Source organism: Phalacrocorax aristotelis, chromosome 5 (genome assembly GCF_949628215.1).
Source record: "Phalacrocorax aristotelis chromosome 5, bGulAri2.1, whole genome shotgun sequence".
Taxonomy (NCBI): domain Eukaryota; kingdom Metazoa; phylum Chordata; class Aves; order Suliformes; family Phalacrocoracidae; genus Phalacrocorax; species Phalacrocorax aristotelis.
In genome coordinates, this window is record NC_134280.1 from 3,099,329 (window position 1) to 3,112,109 (window position 12,781).

General features: G+C 43.9%; 2 protein-coding genes across 2 annotated transcripts in view; one reads left to right on the forward strand and one right to left on the reverse strand.

The window, feature by feature from the left end:
* The window catches only part of EPC2 (enhancer of polycomb 2), a 49,641-nt gene extending 39,131 nt beyond the window's left edge, over positions 1-10,510 (reverse strand). Inside the window, exon 1 of the mRNA XM_075092763.1 lies at positions 10,098-10,510. Coding sequence (XP_074948864.1) covers positions 10,098-10,250 — 153 coding nt within the window. The 5' untranslated portion in view covers positions 10,251-10,510. The remainder of the gene's footprint in view (positions 1-10,097) is intronic.
* The window catches only part of ORC4 (origin recognition complex subunit 4), a 446,994-nt gene that overhangs the window by 238,405 nt on the left and 195,808 nt on the right, over positions 1-12,781 (forward strand). The gene's annotated exons all lie outside the window — the stretch shown is intronic.

Below are 12,781 nucleotides of genomic sequence, written 5' to 3' on the forward strand. Positions count from 1 at the left end.
CTTCTTCCATTTCCTCCCTGGCGGTCTGACCGAGGCCAATTTAAGGACTATAAAGTGTTTACAGGCAAGACAGGCAATAAAACTAGAAATTAGCCCATGAGACACTGATGGAGGTACGGGGAAGTGAGATGACCAGAGAATATTGCAATGATTTTTGTGTTTCTTTAGTTAACCTTGCAGCACAAAAAACCACCAAAATAAAAATCCCTAAATAAGCTTAACGCATAAAAAAGGAAGCAATGCAATTTCAATCACCCTATGTAAAAACAGACATGAAACAGTGGTGAGACATCGCAAGTATTACCTACCAAGTGGGACAGCAGTAACGCATGAGACCATGAGCAATCTCCCACCCCTATCATGATTGTTTGCTATTTATGAACATATCGTTGACACAAAACTGTCACTGTTTATAAAGCAGCCAAAAAACCCCTAGAGCAGCATATTTCAAAGCTACATTTAATTGTACAAGTTTCCAGCCTGCCAAAACTTGAATATAAATAATTTAAAATAAAACTATTGTTATAGTATAACAATTAATTGAACAGAACTATTAAAAATTCCTTTTGGAAAGGCTGAATACAGAACTTTGAGAAATGCATGTTTCGTGAAAAGCGGGACCTCTTTCCCCTCCCAAGATGAGTCTGCACAACCTTACGGGATAATTGTTACAAGTACTGCAACATCCAGTCAAAAGACTTCCAGAGGAGTCTCCATCTAGCTCCTTATATTGCTCCCCACAAACAAACAGCACCTTACACAGAAAAAACGGCATCCGAGGAATTCCTTTTTGTTTTCTGTAGTTTGCTTCAATTAGCATAGCTTGATCGTCCCAAGTCAGACAAACAGGGATGGAAAGGTGTACACCTACATAAATAAACATTCTCTTATTTTTCATGTAATTAACCCCACAATGTATTTTAAAAGGCTGAGATTCCACAACAACTAGTTCTCCTCTTTGTTAAATACAATACAATACACAGAACCTGAACTCAGTTTAATTCCTGGCTCCATGCACCAAAACCATGAGTCACAAGGCCACGCTCCTTGCGGAGGAGAGGAGGAAGAGTCACCAGGAGGGAAGACTGCAAATTCTCTGACAGAAGCTGATCGCACCTCCCCACGGCATCTGCCTTCCTGCTGGGAGGCCACAAGGACCTGGGAAAGGCAGCACAGCAGTGGCTGCTGCCTCGCTTCATCCCGCAATTAAAGACCTGCGTTACCCAACAGCTTCGTAACAACATGTGCTGCTTCTGATCCCAGCACAGAAACCTTGCTTGAAGCTATTCAAGCGCCTCCAGTGGCTGACACTTCTGAGGCTACTTGCTCTACGACATTTGTTAGCAAAGAAACTGTGCTACCTTAAAATTGAAGAGCTGGTCTTTCAAAGCATCAGTTCTTGTTCATATCACACAGGTTACAGAATCCCAGACTGGTGGGGGTTGGAAGGGGCCTCTGGAGCTCACCCCACCCCACCCCTGCTTGAGCAGGCACACCCAGAGCAGGGGCACAGGGCCGCGTCCAGGCGGGGGGTGAATGTCTCCAGGGAAGGGACCCCACAGCCTCCCTGGGCAGCCTCTGCCCCTGCTCGGGCACCCGCACAGGGAAGGGTTTTTTTCTCATGTTCAGGTGGACCTTCCCGTGTTCCAGCTTGTGCCCGTTGCCCCTTGGCCTGGCGTTGGGCACCACTGAAAAGAGTTCAGTCCCCTTGTCCTGACACCCACAGGTGTTAACGCTGGTCTCGTTTTGTTGGTGCCCACCAGAAGCCTCAAGGCCGGTTTCAACACTCAGAGATCAAGAGGTGAGAATTTGTATGGCTGCTTAAATGAAAGATACACGCTAAAAATAAGCTCCTGTGGTCAAAGCAGAACTTAATGCCTTAGCACTGACATTAAGTTGCCACAAGTTTGGGTACCAAACCAGCCCGTTAATGTCATCTTCTCCAGAGATGCACTTTCCTGTAACGTTTCAGGTATAACTTGTACATTCAAGGACAAGTTGCTTGCATTACCCCTCCCTCTCTTGCTGCACTACGCATTTAACCTTCTGACCCATGTGTAACATCATCTTTCCAGGAGTAAGATCCAAAGTTCTTATTATGGATTTGTATTTAACAGAGGTACACACAGCAATACCAGGGAATTTGTGTTTGTTACAGAGTTTTTAAAACAAAAGTCCTCAAAGTGATGAAACATGAACAAAACAGACATCCATCATATTGTAATACAAAAAAGAGGTACCAGAGATTGGTTCTAAAGTCAGGACAACTCAGAAAAAGGTTTAAAAAAAATAACACATAAGTGCACATACAGTAATTGGTAGGAATTGAAACTACTAAAACATCAATTAAAAAATTCCATTTTACCTCAAACATCTTTAACTAAAGAAATATATATATTATTACAGAAAGTTAGAAAATAACAACAGTGCCTCTCTTATCTAGTCACTGGATACCATTGCAAGGCATCCAGAATTTTGTCGATATCTAAGCTTAGTACAGGGTCGTCAGACATTACCAGGACACTCTGAAGTAGGAACAATTTTGTTATGCAACTCAAACTGGTCAGATAAAGTGTAAGTTGTAGCCATAAAAATGTCAGAAAGCTAAGAAAAGCGAATCACAGATTAAAATGTAAACAATAGAAAACAACTAGGGAAAAGTGGCAGGAAACATTTATAAATATGCTGTTCATGAGTTACTTTGTGTGTCACAGGACATGATGAGATAAAATGGAGAAAACTAATTAACTGATATGGAAAACTGACGGAAAAGTGACATCCAATGAACTGGGGAACAGCCTCACGAGGCAAGCTGTGTAAGCCCCGACTTAACTAACCTAACACTAACTGGGTAAGCCTAATGCAATTTAGCATGACATAAACATGAGAAAATACCTTATAGAGAAAAGTTCTACTGAAGTTGACATACTGGTGAGGTGTGGAGCACACCAAACTTCAGGGACCAGAGAGGTAAGTCTATTAGACAAAAGCAAGCCAGTTCTTTCCTCACACATTCACCAGTGGGGAATGTTTTTCTTTGCCAAGGAACCCACCTGAGAGGACACAACTCTACTATCGGCTCACCTACTCTTTCCACTCTGAAGTGTGCACTTAAATAATAACAGGCTAAAGGCATATTTGCAACTAATTAAGTCCAATATTCTTATTCCAGGCATTTCCTTGTTGGCTTATTTCTGAAGAAATACTTTTAAAAAAAAAAAGATAATCAGGTGTAGTAATCTCTCCTTTTACATTAAAGGATTAGGCATTTTATTGGTGTAAATGTATTAACCACAATTAAAACTGCACTAAAGTAAATTAGGAAAAATAAGGACTCAGATTTTTTTTCTACACGTTCCTGCTCCCTCATATTTAGAGCAGTTCTGTTATGGACAGGGACAATATTTTAACTCAACAGCTTCAGTTACATGGCACGGTGATTATCACATATTAACAAGTAGGGATTTGCAAATGGATTAAAATCAAAACTTTAAAATACTATATTCCAAAATACTTTTTTTTTTTTTAACTCAGGACTAGTCAACATTAAATGCAAAATTGTGGCAGCCTATTTGATATAACTTTTAGTTGCAAAAAATTATTTTCTCTATTTCTTACTCCTTTTCATACACAGTAACTCAGTTCCGGTTCAGTTCTCCTCTACTTAGAGAAATTCCAGTTCTACAATTAATCTTCCCTGCCAATGGTTTTTGCAAGACCTAAGATTTGACTGTAACTTTGTTTATGTAAATATTGCATGTGTTATTTATCTTTTTAAAAGTTGAACAGATAGAATGATAAATATGTTAAGTCACATAACTGTTCAAATAAGTATAAACAAGGCATAGCTTGTTAGGTTTTTGGAAAAATAAATTACAAATAACCTTGTGCTTGTGAATGTCTAAGCACCAATCAAAATTATATTTCTTATGAAAAATAATTAAAATCAAGATTCATATAAGCAGATTTAACATCTGCTGATCTCAATTACTCAAACGGGACATCTCAACTGATCTCAATCAACACAGAAATTGCACAAAGCTGACTACTGCTCAGTTTTGTCAAGCAGGAGCCATATGAAATCTGGCACCACGTAATTCAAAGCACAACCAAAGCTGCCCAAAATATTTCTTTCCAAGCTTTCCTTAAATTGAAGGAAAAGGAAACACTGCTGCCTACATCTGAGACATCCCAGAGCTGAGGGACAGAGCACAGAAAGGCAGATTGCAAAATGCTCTCCTAAGTTTTCATCATGGCATTCCACCTCATCCGAGGAAACCTACCTATAAGGGAAAGTTCCCACATAATGAATTGAGGTGTGACTCCCAATTAACATCCCTGCAGATACCATTGTTCTCTACTATGGACTCAGGCACCCAAACAAGTTAGGACGGATTGGATTTCACAGACCGGTGTTAACTGACCCCATGCATACCACTCTAGCCTGCAGCAAAAACCCAACTTTATCTAAATTAAGAGTGTGGTTTTAAGATATGGCTGAACCCATCTAACCTCAGGACGACACCAAAAGTGTAGCAGTCTCATGCTTCTCCATTCCCTGGTCCACTATCCCCACGTGCTCCTATCACTTCTCATAAAGCACAGGATGCTCAATTTTTCCCTGGTGGGCTTTTACCTCCCATTATCGAGTCAGATGGGCCTCAGCACTCTGAAAAGCAGAGCATCCCTACTAGCTGCAGGCCACAGTTAGTCTGGCTCAGCCGTATCTTAAAAGCACACCCCCAGATAAATGACTTGACATTTGTCACAGGCTAAGCCTATACTCACAAGCAATTGTTACAGGTTCGCTGACAGGTGTTAATGTGATAAGCCCTAATAAACTGATAGTGAGTTTGAGACTTAAGAGCAAATCTTTCCATTGTTTACCTTTGGCCACATAAATACAGCCAGAACAAATTAAAACAAAGGCTACTCAGTTCAACAGTTCACCAGGTAACTACGCTCAGCTACTCTAGCATTTAGATGAGGTCCACATTCATCAACAGCTTATTTTCATTCCCACCACAGTGTCAAGCCAACACAATCCAACCTACCTAGTGTTAAGACTGACATACTATTATCGAAGGGCACATGACAAAATACCAGTGGTGGACTGAAAGGAAGTTTCTGTTAGCCACAAAAATACTTTGCAGGTGAAAGCACAGGAAGGACAGAGGATCACAGCTGAAAACTGAAATAATGTCTGGGAGACAGAGCTGAAACACACACTTGTGAGGGACACCACTGCATGATGCAATGGGTCTCGAAGGGAAGGAGAAAAATACAGGACCTGAAGGCAGGGGAAAAGGTCTCATAAACAGAACCTAAGTTTAAAATCCATTAATAAAGATTACAACACAGCATTATGCTACCTACTACCAAACATACTTCAGCAATCCCAGCAGTTGCCAAACACACCCAAAATAAGTATATAAATAAAGGTGCCAAACTCAAACACAGAAATAAACTTCGACAGGGAATTGCATTTCCCCAACACATAAGCCAGTTGATTCTAATCAAATAAATCCCATTTCTTTCCTAAGTGAAGTGTGCTTAGTTTCACTTACTTCTGCATGGAAGTACAATCTTCTAAGTTTCTTAAACTTTTGTAGTCTTTTTGAGGGACTTTCATTTTACAGAATATCTGCATGGCTTGAACTGAAGTTATCCTCTGTTGACCTTCTATTTTACACACCAGTGTCCTGGCTTCTTCTTTGTTCTACAAAGCCCCACGTTTGCAATCAACTTTGAGGCTATGAATGCACATCTGACATAAGAATCCCAAGTCAGAATAGGTTCTGCCCACATGGGGAGCCATGTATGTATAAAAATTTTTTAAAAAGCGTAATCTGGAAAAATGTGTGCCATTTCAGCAGTAGACAAAAGGGGCAAAAGCAGAGCACCCCTGAAGTGCCCAACCAACACCAATGTATTTTTGCTCACACATGCAGGATGGAGCCCCTCCAAGAAAAGATTAAGTGACCATTATTAGATCTTATAAACAAAAATCACACACACAGAATGTTTAGGTGTAAGAATACATGCAAGAAAATGTTGACATAGGACTGGGTCATAACGAGCTTTTTAAAAAAAAGGCAAGTAAGTATTGCCATAAAATTAATGATATCTCTGTGGGTATGCAAGTGTTTTGAAGTCTTCCAGTTCATTTTATCAGCACAAATATTCAGTACGTTCCACCCTATCAGCAAAAGTACCCAAACAGAAAACTACGACTCGTGCAAAGTTAACGCTTCCTGCTTTAAAAGGGGAACGCATACTGCTGTTTCAGAAGTGTCACTAGCTCCAGGATGCCTTGAAAGCCAGATGCTGAACACTTCAAGTTTACAGTGTTACAAAAGAAACAGAATTCACTAAGGGACGGAGAGAGTAGGAACAGAAGAGAAAGCAAGAAAAAATTTCTTTTAACTACTTGCAGCCTGTCCAAATACTCAAAATTGAACGTTGTATTTAATGATCAATGAAAGATCATCCTGAGGTGATCACTCAAGGACTGAGAATGAAAGTCACTTCTCCTTCATACTCTGTCAGCATTTTAATAATGTTAAACCATGTCCTTAACTTGCTATTCATGCACTTTTTCCTCTCTAACCTTAGCCTTGTCATGTGATGTCAAACTCAGCTGTAAATGAATGTACGTTCAAACCAGAATTGAGATGAACGTTCAGATAGCTTTGACCAGGCAATCTAGGTATCATCAATTACCACCATACTTTTACCTTCCTAACAACTCCAGTAAATTTACTTCTGAAAGCCTTCAGCCTGAATTTGCCTCATTATTAGGCATGATTTTCCCCCACAACATGCAACTCTGCAACCTCCAGTAATAGGTTTTCACATAAAAAACACAGTTATGCGATAAGAAACAAAACCAGGGCTTATCTGTTCTGCAACTTTTCCCCTTTCTAGCCAAAACAATTCGTTAGCATTATGAAATAGAACTCTCATTCATCAGAAAAAAAAATAGTACGAAATGTTCATGTTCAGTTTCTGAAGTTAAGCAAAAGCAGGAAGATGTCCTTTTGTTAACAGTAATCTCTCTCTCAAGGGCTTAAAGAAAGAAAACAAAACAAAAACAAAATGAACCAAAACAAAAACCAAACCCACAATATTTTCTTCTTCAGGTTTAGTTTAGGGTAAATTATAAATACTTGTTAACATAAACATGCTACAGACCAGAAGTTTAAATCTTTCACAGCTGGAATCTCCAAGGGAGAAAAAATGAACTGCTGATTTGTAAAATACTGCAAGTGGATATAAATCTCTAATAGAAATTGTTCCAGAATATTCATCAAGATCAAATAAAAAGAGGTCTAATGAAGATGCTTATACTGACAGACTGGGTAGTATAATTTTTTGTAGTGAGATGAGCAGCAGTGTATATTGTTGCCCGGTCTGGGACTGTAGTGACTGTATGATAATTTAATATACAGTCCAAATAACTTTAGTAATAGTAGTAGGAATGAGTGACAATCATTCAGCACCCGCAACCCCAGGCTTTAAACCTTTCTACGCTCCAAGCAATAGAGCTAGTTAAAAAAAAAAAAAGGGGGGGGGCAGGGGGCGGGACACAACCAAAACAAAAAAAAACATTTTAAAAACAAGTGGTCCAAAATCTGCATTTTTGTATATACAAAATATCAACCATGAACAAAGCAAATCATATGCCTGTGGTAGCAAGCCTAGGTTGTAAAGAACAGGTCAGACAGACATGTCAACCTTACTCATTTTAAATCTCGCAAATCTGTGAATACATAGTTATTTTCAGTGAAAGTCAGGCCTGGAGGATATCTGACCCCATGACACACTGTACTAGGAGACCTTTCTGATTTCACCAAGGCTTCACACAGGGTGGCACAGCAGGGACAGCAGCGTACTGAAGCCAGAGTATTGTCAGCTTTGTGTCTTTGCACAGCAAATGCAAATCAGCAGCCACCCCGAGGGTTCAAACACCTTTCACAAGATGTGCTCCTGACCAAAGTCTGCGCTAAAAAAAGGCCTTGAGACACTCAAGTAATTGAGATGTCAGAAATGAATATGTGGGTCTCTCTCTCCCCCGCAAAAGTCCCTTTCAAAATACATCAAGTCAATCACAGCTATGAATGAAAGCTGTTTAGATATTTCTAAAATATTTCACTTCTGTCATCTCCAACAGCCTTTCCTAAAAGGGCTTTACATACCACTACCACAAAAATTTACACTAAAGCATCATTTGTGCAACACTGGGGAAAGGGCTGCTCCATGAATGAAACTGTCACTACACAGCAATAACCTAAACAACCTATTAATAGGGCAGTTTATCATCTCGTCTGGCTGATGTGTCTAGCACTATGCTTATATATCGCTCCAATGACCATTTCATTTTGAGACTATTACATAATCTATCAAATACAGCCACATTTCAGTGCAGAGAAAATAAACCTCATTCTTACAGGAAAGCAACATTTTAGTATAACACTAAGCAGTTTTAGTGAATTATAAATCTAACCTTCACGGTCATTTAAGCAGCCCACAAGCAGCTTGCTTGCTTGCACTCTTACAAGAATTTTCCATTAACAAGTTTATTTAAAACATGATTTATCAAAACAACACTATCATTTTGAAAAAGCAGCCATGTTTTCTAAACATTAAATGCAAATACAGCCCTGCAAGGAGACTTTAAAGACTGAGAAAACCAAATTACTCTCCCAGATTGCTTCATTATTACCACGCGATCGTTGCTTTTAAATACGCTCCCAGATTCTAGCAGAAATTTACTCTTTGGGAAGTACTGGAGGTTTTCATCACAGTGCATTACACATTGTAAAACAACGGGGGAAATAGGGAAAAAATAGAAAACAACAAAAAAAACCACAACGGTGAGACAGAGGATTTCTTTTAACATCAACAGCCAAGTGAGAAAACCAATCAGAAAGGCACGGAGCCTCCTTTGACAGCTGTAACCTCTGAAAAGCCAATCCACAGGCATAGAGGTTTGGCTGAGGCGGAGACACGGATTCATTGAAGAAATTCTTGAGGGTGCATTTACTATCGGCTCTGCATAAAAGTACAGACACATTAGGCAACAAGCCTATAGCTAAGACTTACACAACTCTAAAGAGCACAAGAGTAGACGTTTAAAGATCAGCAGGACAGACCAGGACATTCAAATGGCGCCAGAACTGTGGGCAAGCATTTTCAAAGTGGTGCTGTCCTACTGCTTGTCAAAAATTGAAACTTATGTTTAATTAAGTGGACAAAAGCTTCCCCCCGCCATAACATTACCAGAAGGACATGCATCACGCATCCAATTTTTTTAAACACTTGCCGGTTTATTTGGAAATCATCTAAACACTTACAAGCCTAACGCAGTGCAACGCGTCCAGCTGATGCATCTGTACATCATACTGCACATGCAGTTTGAAGTACAGCACAAAACAGCTCTTTGGGGGGGGGGGGGGGGGGGGGGCACAAGCAGGACGCGTACTCCTTACAAGTACCGAGGATTCCTAGGGGACGAGGATGAGGGGGACGAGCCCTTCGAGCCGAAGCCGCCCGCTGTCCCCCTCCCGGCCCCCTGCCCTGCCAGCACACATGTGCACCGTTTGGAGCAAGGCAGCGTCCCACTTCCTCCGCTCCCCGTCCTCGGGGGAGCCGCTCCGGCGGGCAGGCACCGCACCGCGCCCCGCTCCGGCTCCGGGCCCGCTCCCGTCCCCGCTCGCCGGCACAGGGGAAGCGGCGGCAGCAAAGGCACGCTACGCCAACTGCGGCCGCCCCGCTCGCTTGCTCATTCAGAGACGCATCTTGCGCCTTCCTCCTTCTTACGCTAGCGTAAAGGCCTCCCCCCCCCCCAACCCCCCCTCCCGACACTAATCAAAACACTCGCGAGTCGGGACGCAAAGAAGATGGCGGAGCAGGGCCCGCTTACGGCGTCGGACAGCAGTTTACGCTGCGCTCTTTGCGCAGGGCCCCATAAGAACCGTGCAGCGCTGCGGTGGGGAGCGTGCGTAGTGCGCTTGGTGAATGCCGATGGCCTATTTCCCGTGAGGGGAGGGGGGTGTCTGATAAACAATGGTGCCCCCCCTGCGCGGCTCCCTTACCGATTCCTCCTCTTTCTCCATCCCCGTGGGCATCTGCGGCACAGCCCGGTTGATGGAGACGCAGTCGTTGAGGTCGGGCATGTCCTTGCCGCGGTAGATGGGCAGCGGTTTGGCGGCGTCTAGCGCCCGGGCTCGGAAGGAGAGTTTGCTCATTGTCTCCCCCTCACAATAACACCCCGGGGCCGGGCGGGCGGGGGGGGCCTTCAGTGCGGCCGCGCCGCCGCCTCCCAGCCGCTCCCGCACCCGGCCCGCACCACCATGGAGGGTCCCGCCGCCCCGGAACAGCTCTCCGCGGGGCCGCCCGTAGCTCACAGCTCACGCCCCGCAGCCCTAGATCCGCGCCGGGCTCGCTCGATCCGCTCCCTGCGCCATGGCAAACATGGCGGACATTAACCAAAGCGGCCAGCGATCCCGACAGCCACCGCGAGAGCTCGCGGGGGGGGGAGCGGGAAGGAGGAGGGAGGAGAGGCGAGGGGCAGCCGCTCTGCGCGCGCAGCCGAGGGCGGGAGGCTGAGGCAGGGAGGGAGGGACGGGGGGTGGTGGCCGTTGAGGCGGGACGGGACGGGACGGGACGGGTCGGGCGGGCGGAACGGGACGGGGAGGCGAGGAGAGGCGAAGTGGGGGAAGTCACCGTCTCCGCGGCGTTCCCTCGTTGCCCCGGAGCCGGTTGGCAAGACACCAAGGCTCACCCGGTGGCGAGAGGCCCGTGTGGTGACTGCGAGGCGGGAAGGGCGGTCTTCTCAGCGCCCGTCGCGGGCTTATGGCTCGCACCGTGAGCTGTTCTGAACGTTTTAGCGATGAAAGCAGCCGCCAGGAGAATTAACACTTTTAATAAAACAGTAATAATTTGCAGTTACTGTCGCAAATCAACACTTCACAAACACACTCGCACCTGTTCGATTTTTCCGTCAAGAGCCCCGTCCTGTGTTCCTCTCTGCACGCTCGAAGAGGGGCTGAAGTTCTGAGTACCACAAAATAAGGTGCTTCTCGCGCCCAAAAGTTTGTTAAAGACGTGTCCGTAGGTCTGGAGTTGCTCTGGGATAGCTGTGCAGTCCGTGTGCTCAGTGATGCTCTCCTCCTGGAGAAGCGCCTCGCTCCTGATTGCTTCGGCCCTCTTCCACAGGCTACAGCACTAACCAGCAACAGGGCACACAACGTGCAAAGAATAATCCCGATTGTCCACACGTGGACAAAGCCACAGTCCTCTACCGATCCAGAGCTGCCCACATCAGTTCAATGTCTAGACTTTAGTCTGCAAAGCCCTTCATCAAAGACCTTTAATACCTCATCACTTCCATATAATTTTGACACCCTGAGATCAGGCCAGCGGCTTTTTCTCACTTCTACCTTAGAGCTCTTACAGGAGTTGTCAGAGCAATCTTCTGTCTCTGAAATAAATTGGAACTGTTAGGCAGGCAAAACTTGACCATGTTACCACTCGGACCACAGTGCCAACTGTATCTAATATTCAATTTTTTCATTTAAAAACAAAACAAAACAAAAAACAACAACACTTGACCAAATAGGTTCAGTCTCTGAATTACTGTTCCTTTTTAGTTACCTGCTGCATTTGTTTTTTAGTTTTATGTAGCAAATGCAACTACTGTTCATGATAAACACATCATTTATCATTTACAAGATGAAGAACAAAGAACTGTGTCAGCTAGAGAGAGAGATAAAGAAGATGAAACAAGTGAAGTAATACAGAAAAGGAAAAAAGAAGCAGCAGTAACACTACGTTCATGAGCCAAGGACCCAAATCAGCTTGAGAAAGAGATCTAGAAATTGTATTAGCTGCTCCTGTGAAAGCATCAGGATAATGTTCAATAATAGTCATATGAACAAATGACACTTTAAAAGTTTAAAGGAACAAGGAACAGAACTGTGATAGATTGCAGTTATTTAAAATTCCCTTAAAATATGTTTACTCATAAAGACAGACAATTCTTGACTTGGATTAGAATTAACATGCAAACATTTAAACATTCCATAGTTTCTAGCTTAAAATTTATAGTTCAGCACCATTTTAGATGTGGCCAAACTTCCAACATCCAAAATGGGCTTAGTACCCTCAAACTGATTCACAATTGATCGGTAGCAGCAGACAGTTGCCATTTTCCAAAGAGTAGTTACGATGCACTTCTGCATGAGCTTTGGCGTCTCAGTCTTGCTGTGCAGCACCAATACGGAGATCCTAAGTCAATTAAGCCATGGGCTCTTCCTGAGCTGGAGACTCTGTGACTTGTGCATCCTTGCAACTCTCTTGAATAAGCTAATCCAAACAACTCGAAGAAACTGAAAGTTGAAATAAATATAGTCATGCTGTTTTGGCTAGATAAAGGTGGTAGCAAGTATAGTTACTAGAGTTCTCAGCAGCTCAGGAGTTAGGTTCACATTTTGATTACTGATGTAGTGGAAGGAAGGCCCTCGGGGTGCTGACCGACAGCTGGCTGGGCATGAGCCAGCAGTGCCCGGGTGGCCAAGGAGGCCACCAGCCCCCGGGCTTGTGTCAGCACTGGTGTGGCCAGCAGGAGCCGGGCAGGGATGGGGCCCCTGTGCTCGGCCCTGGAGAGGCCCCACCTCGAATGCTGGGCTCAGGTTTGGGCCCCTCGGGACAAGAAGGGCCTTGAGGGGCTGGAGCGTGTCCAGAGAAGGGCAGCGGGGCTGGGGCAGGGTCTGGAGCA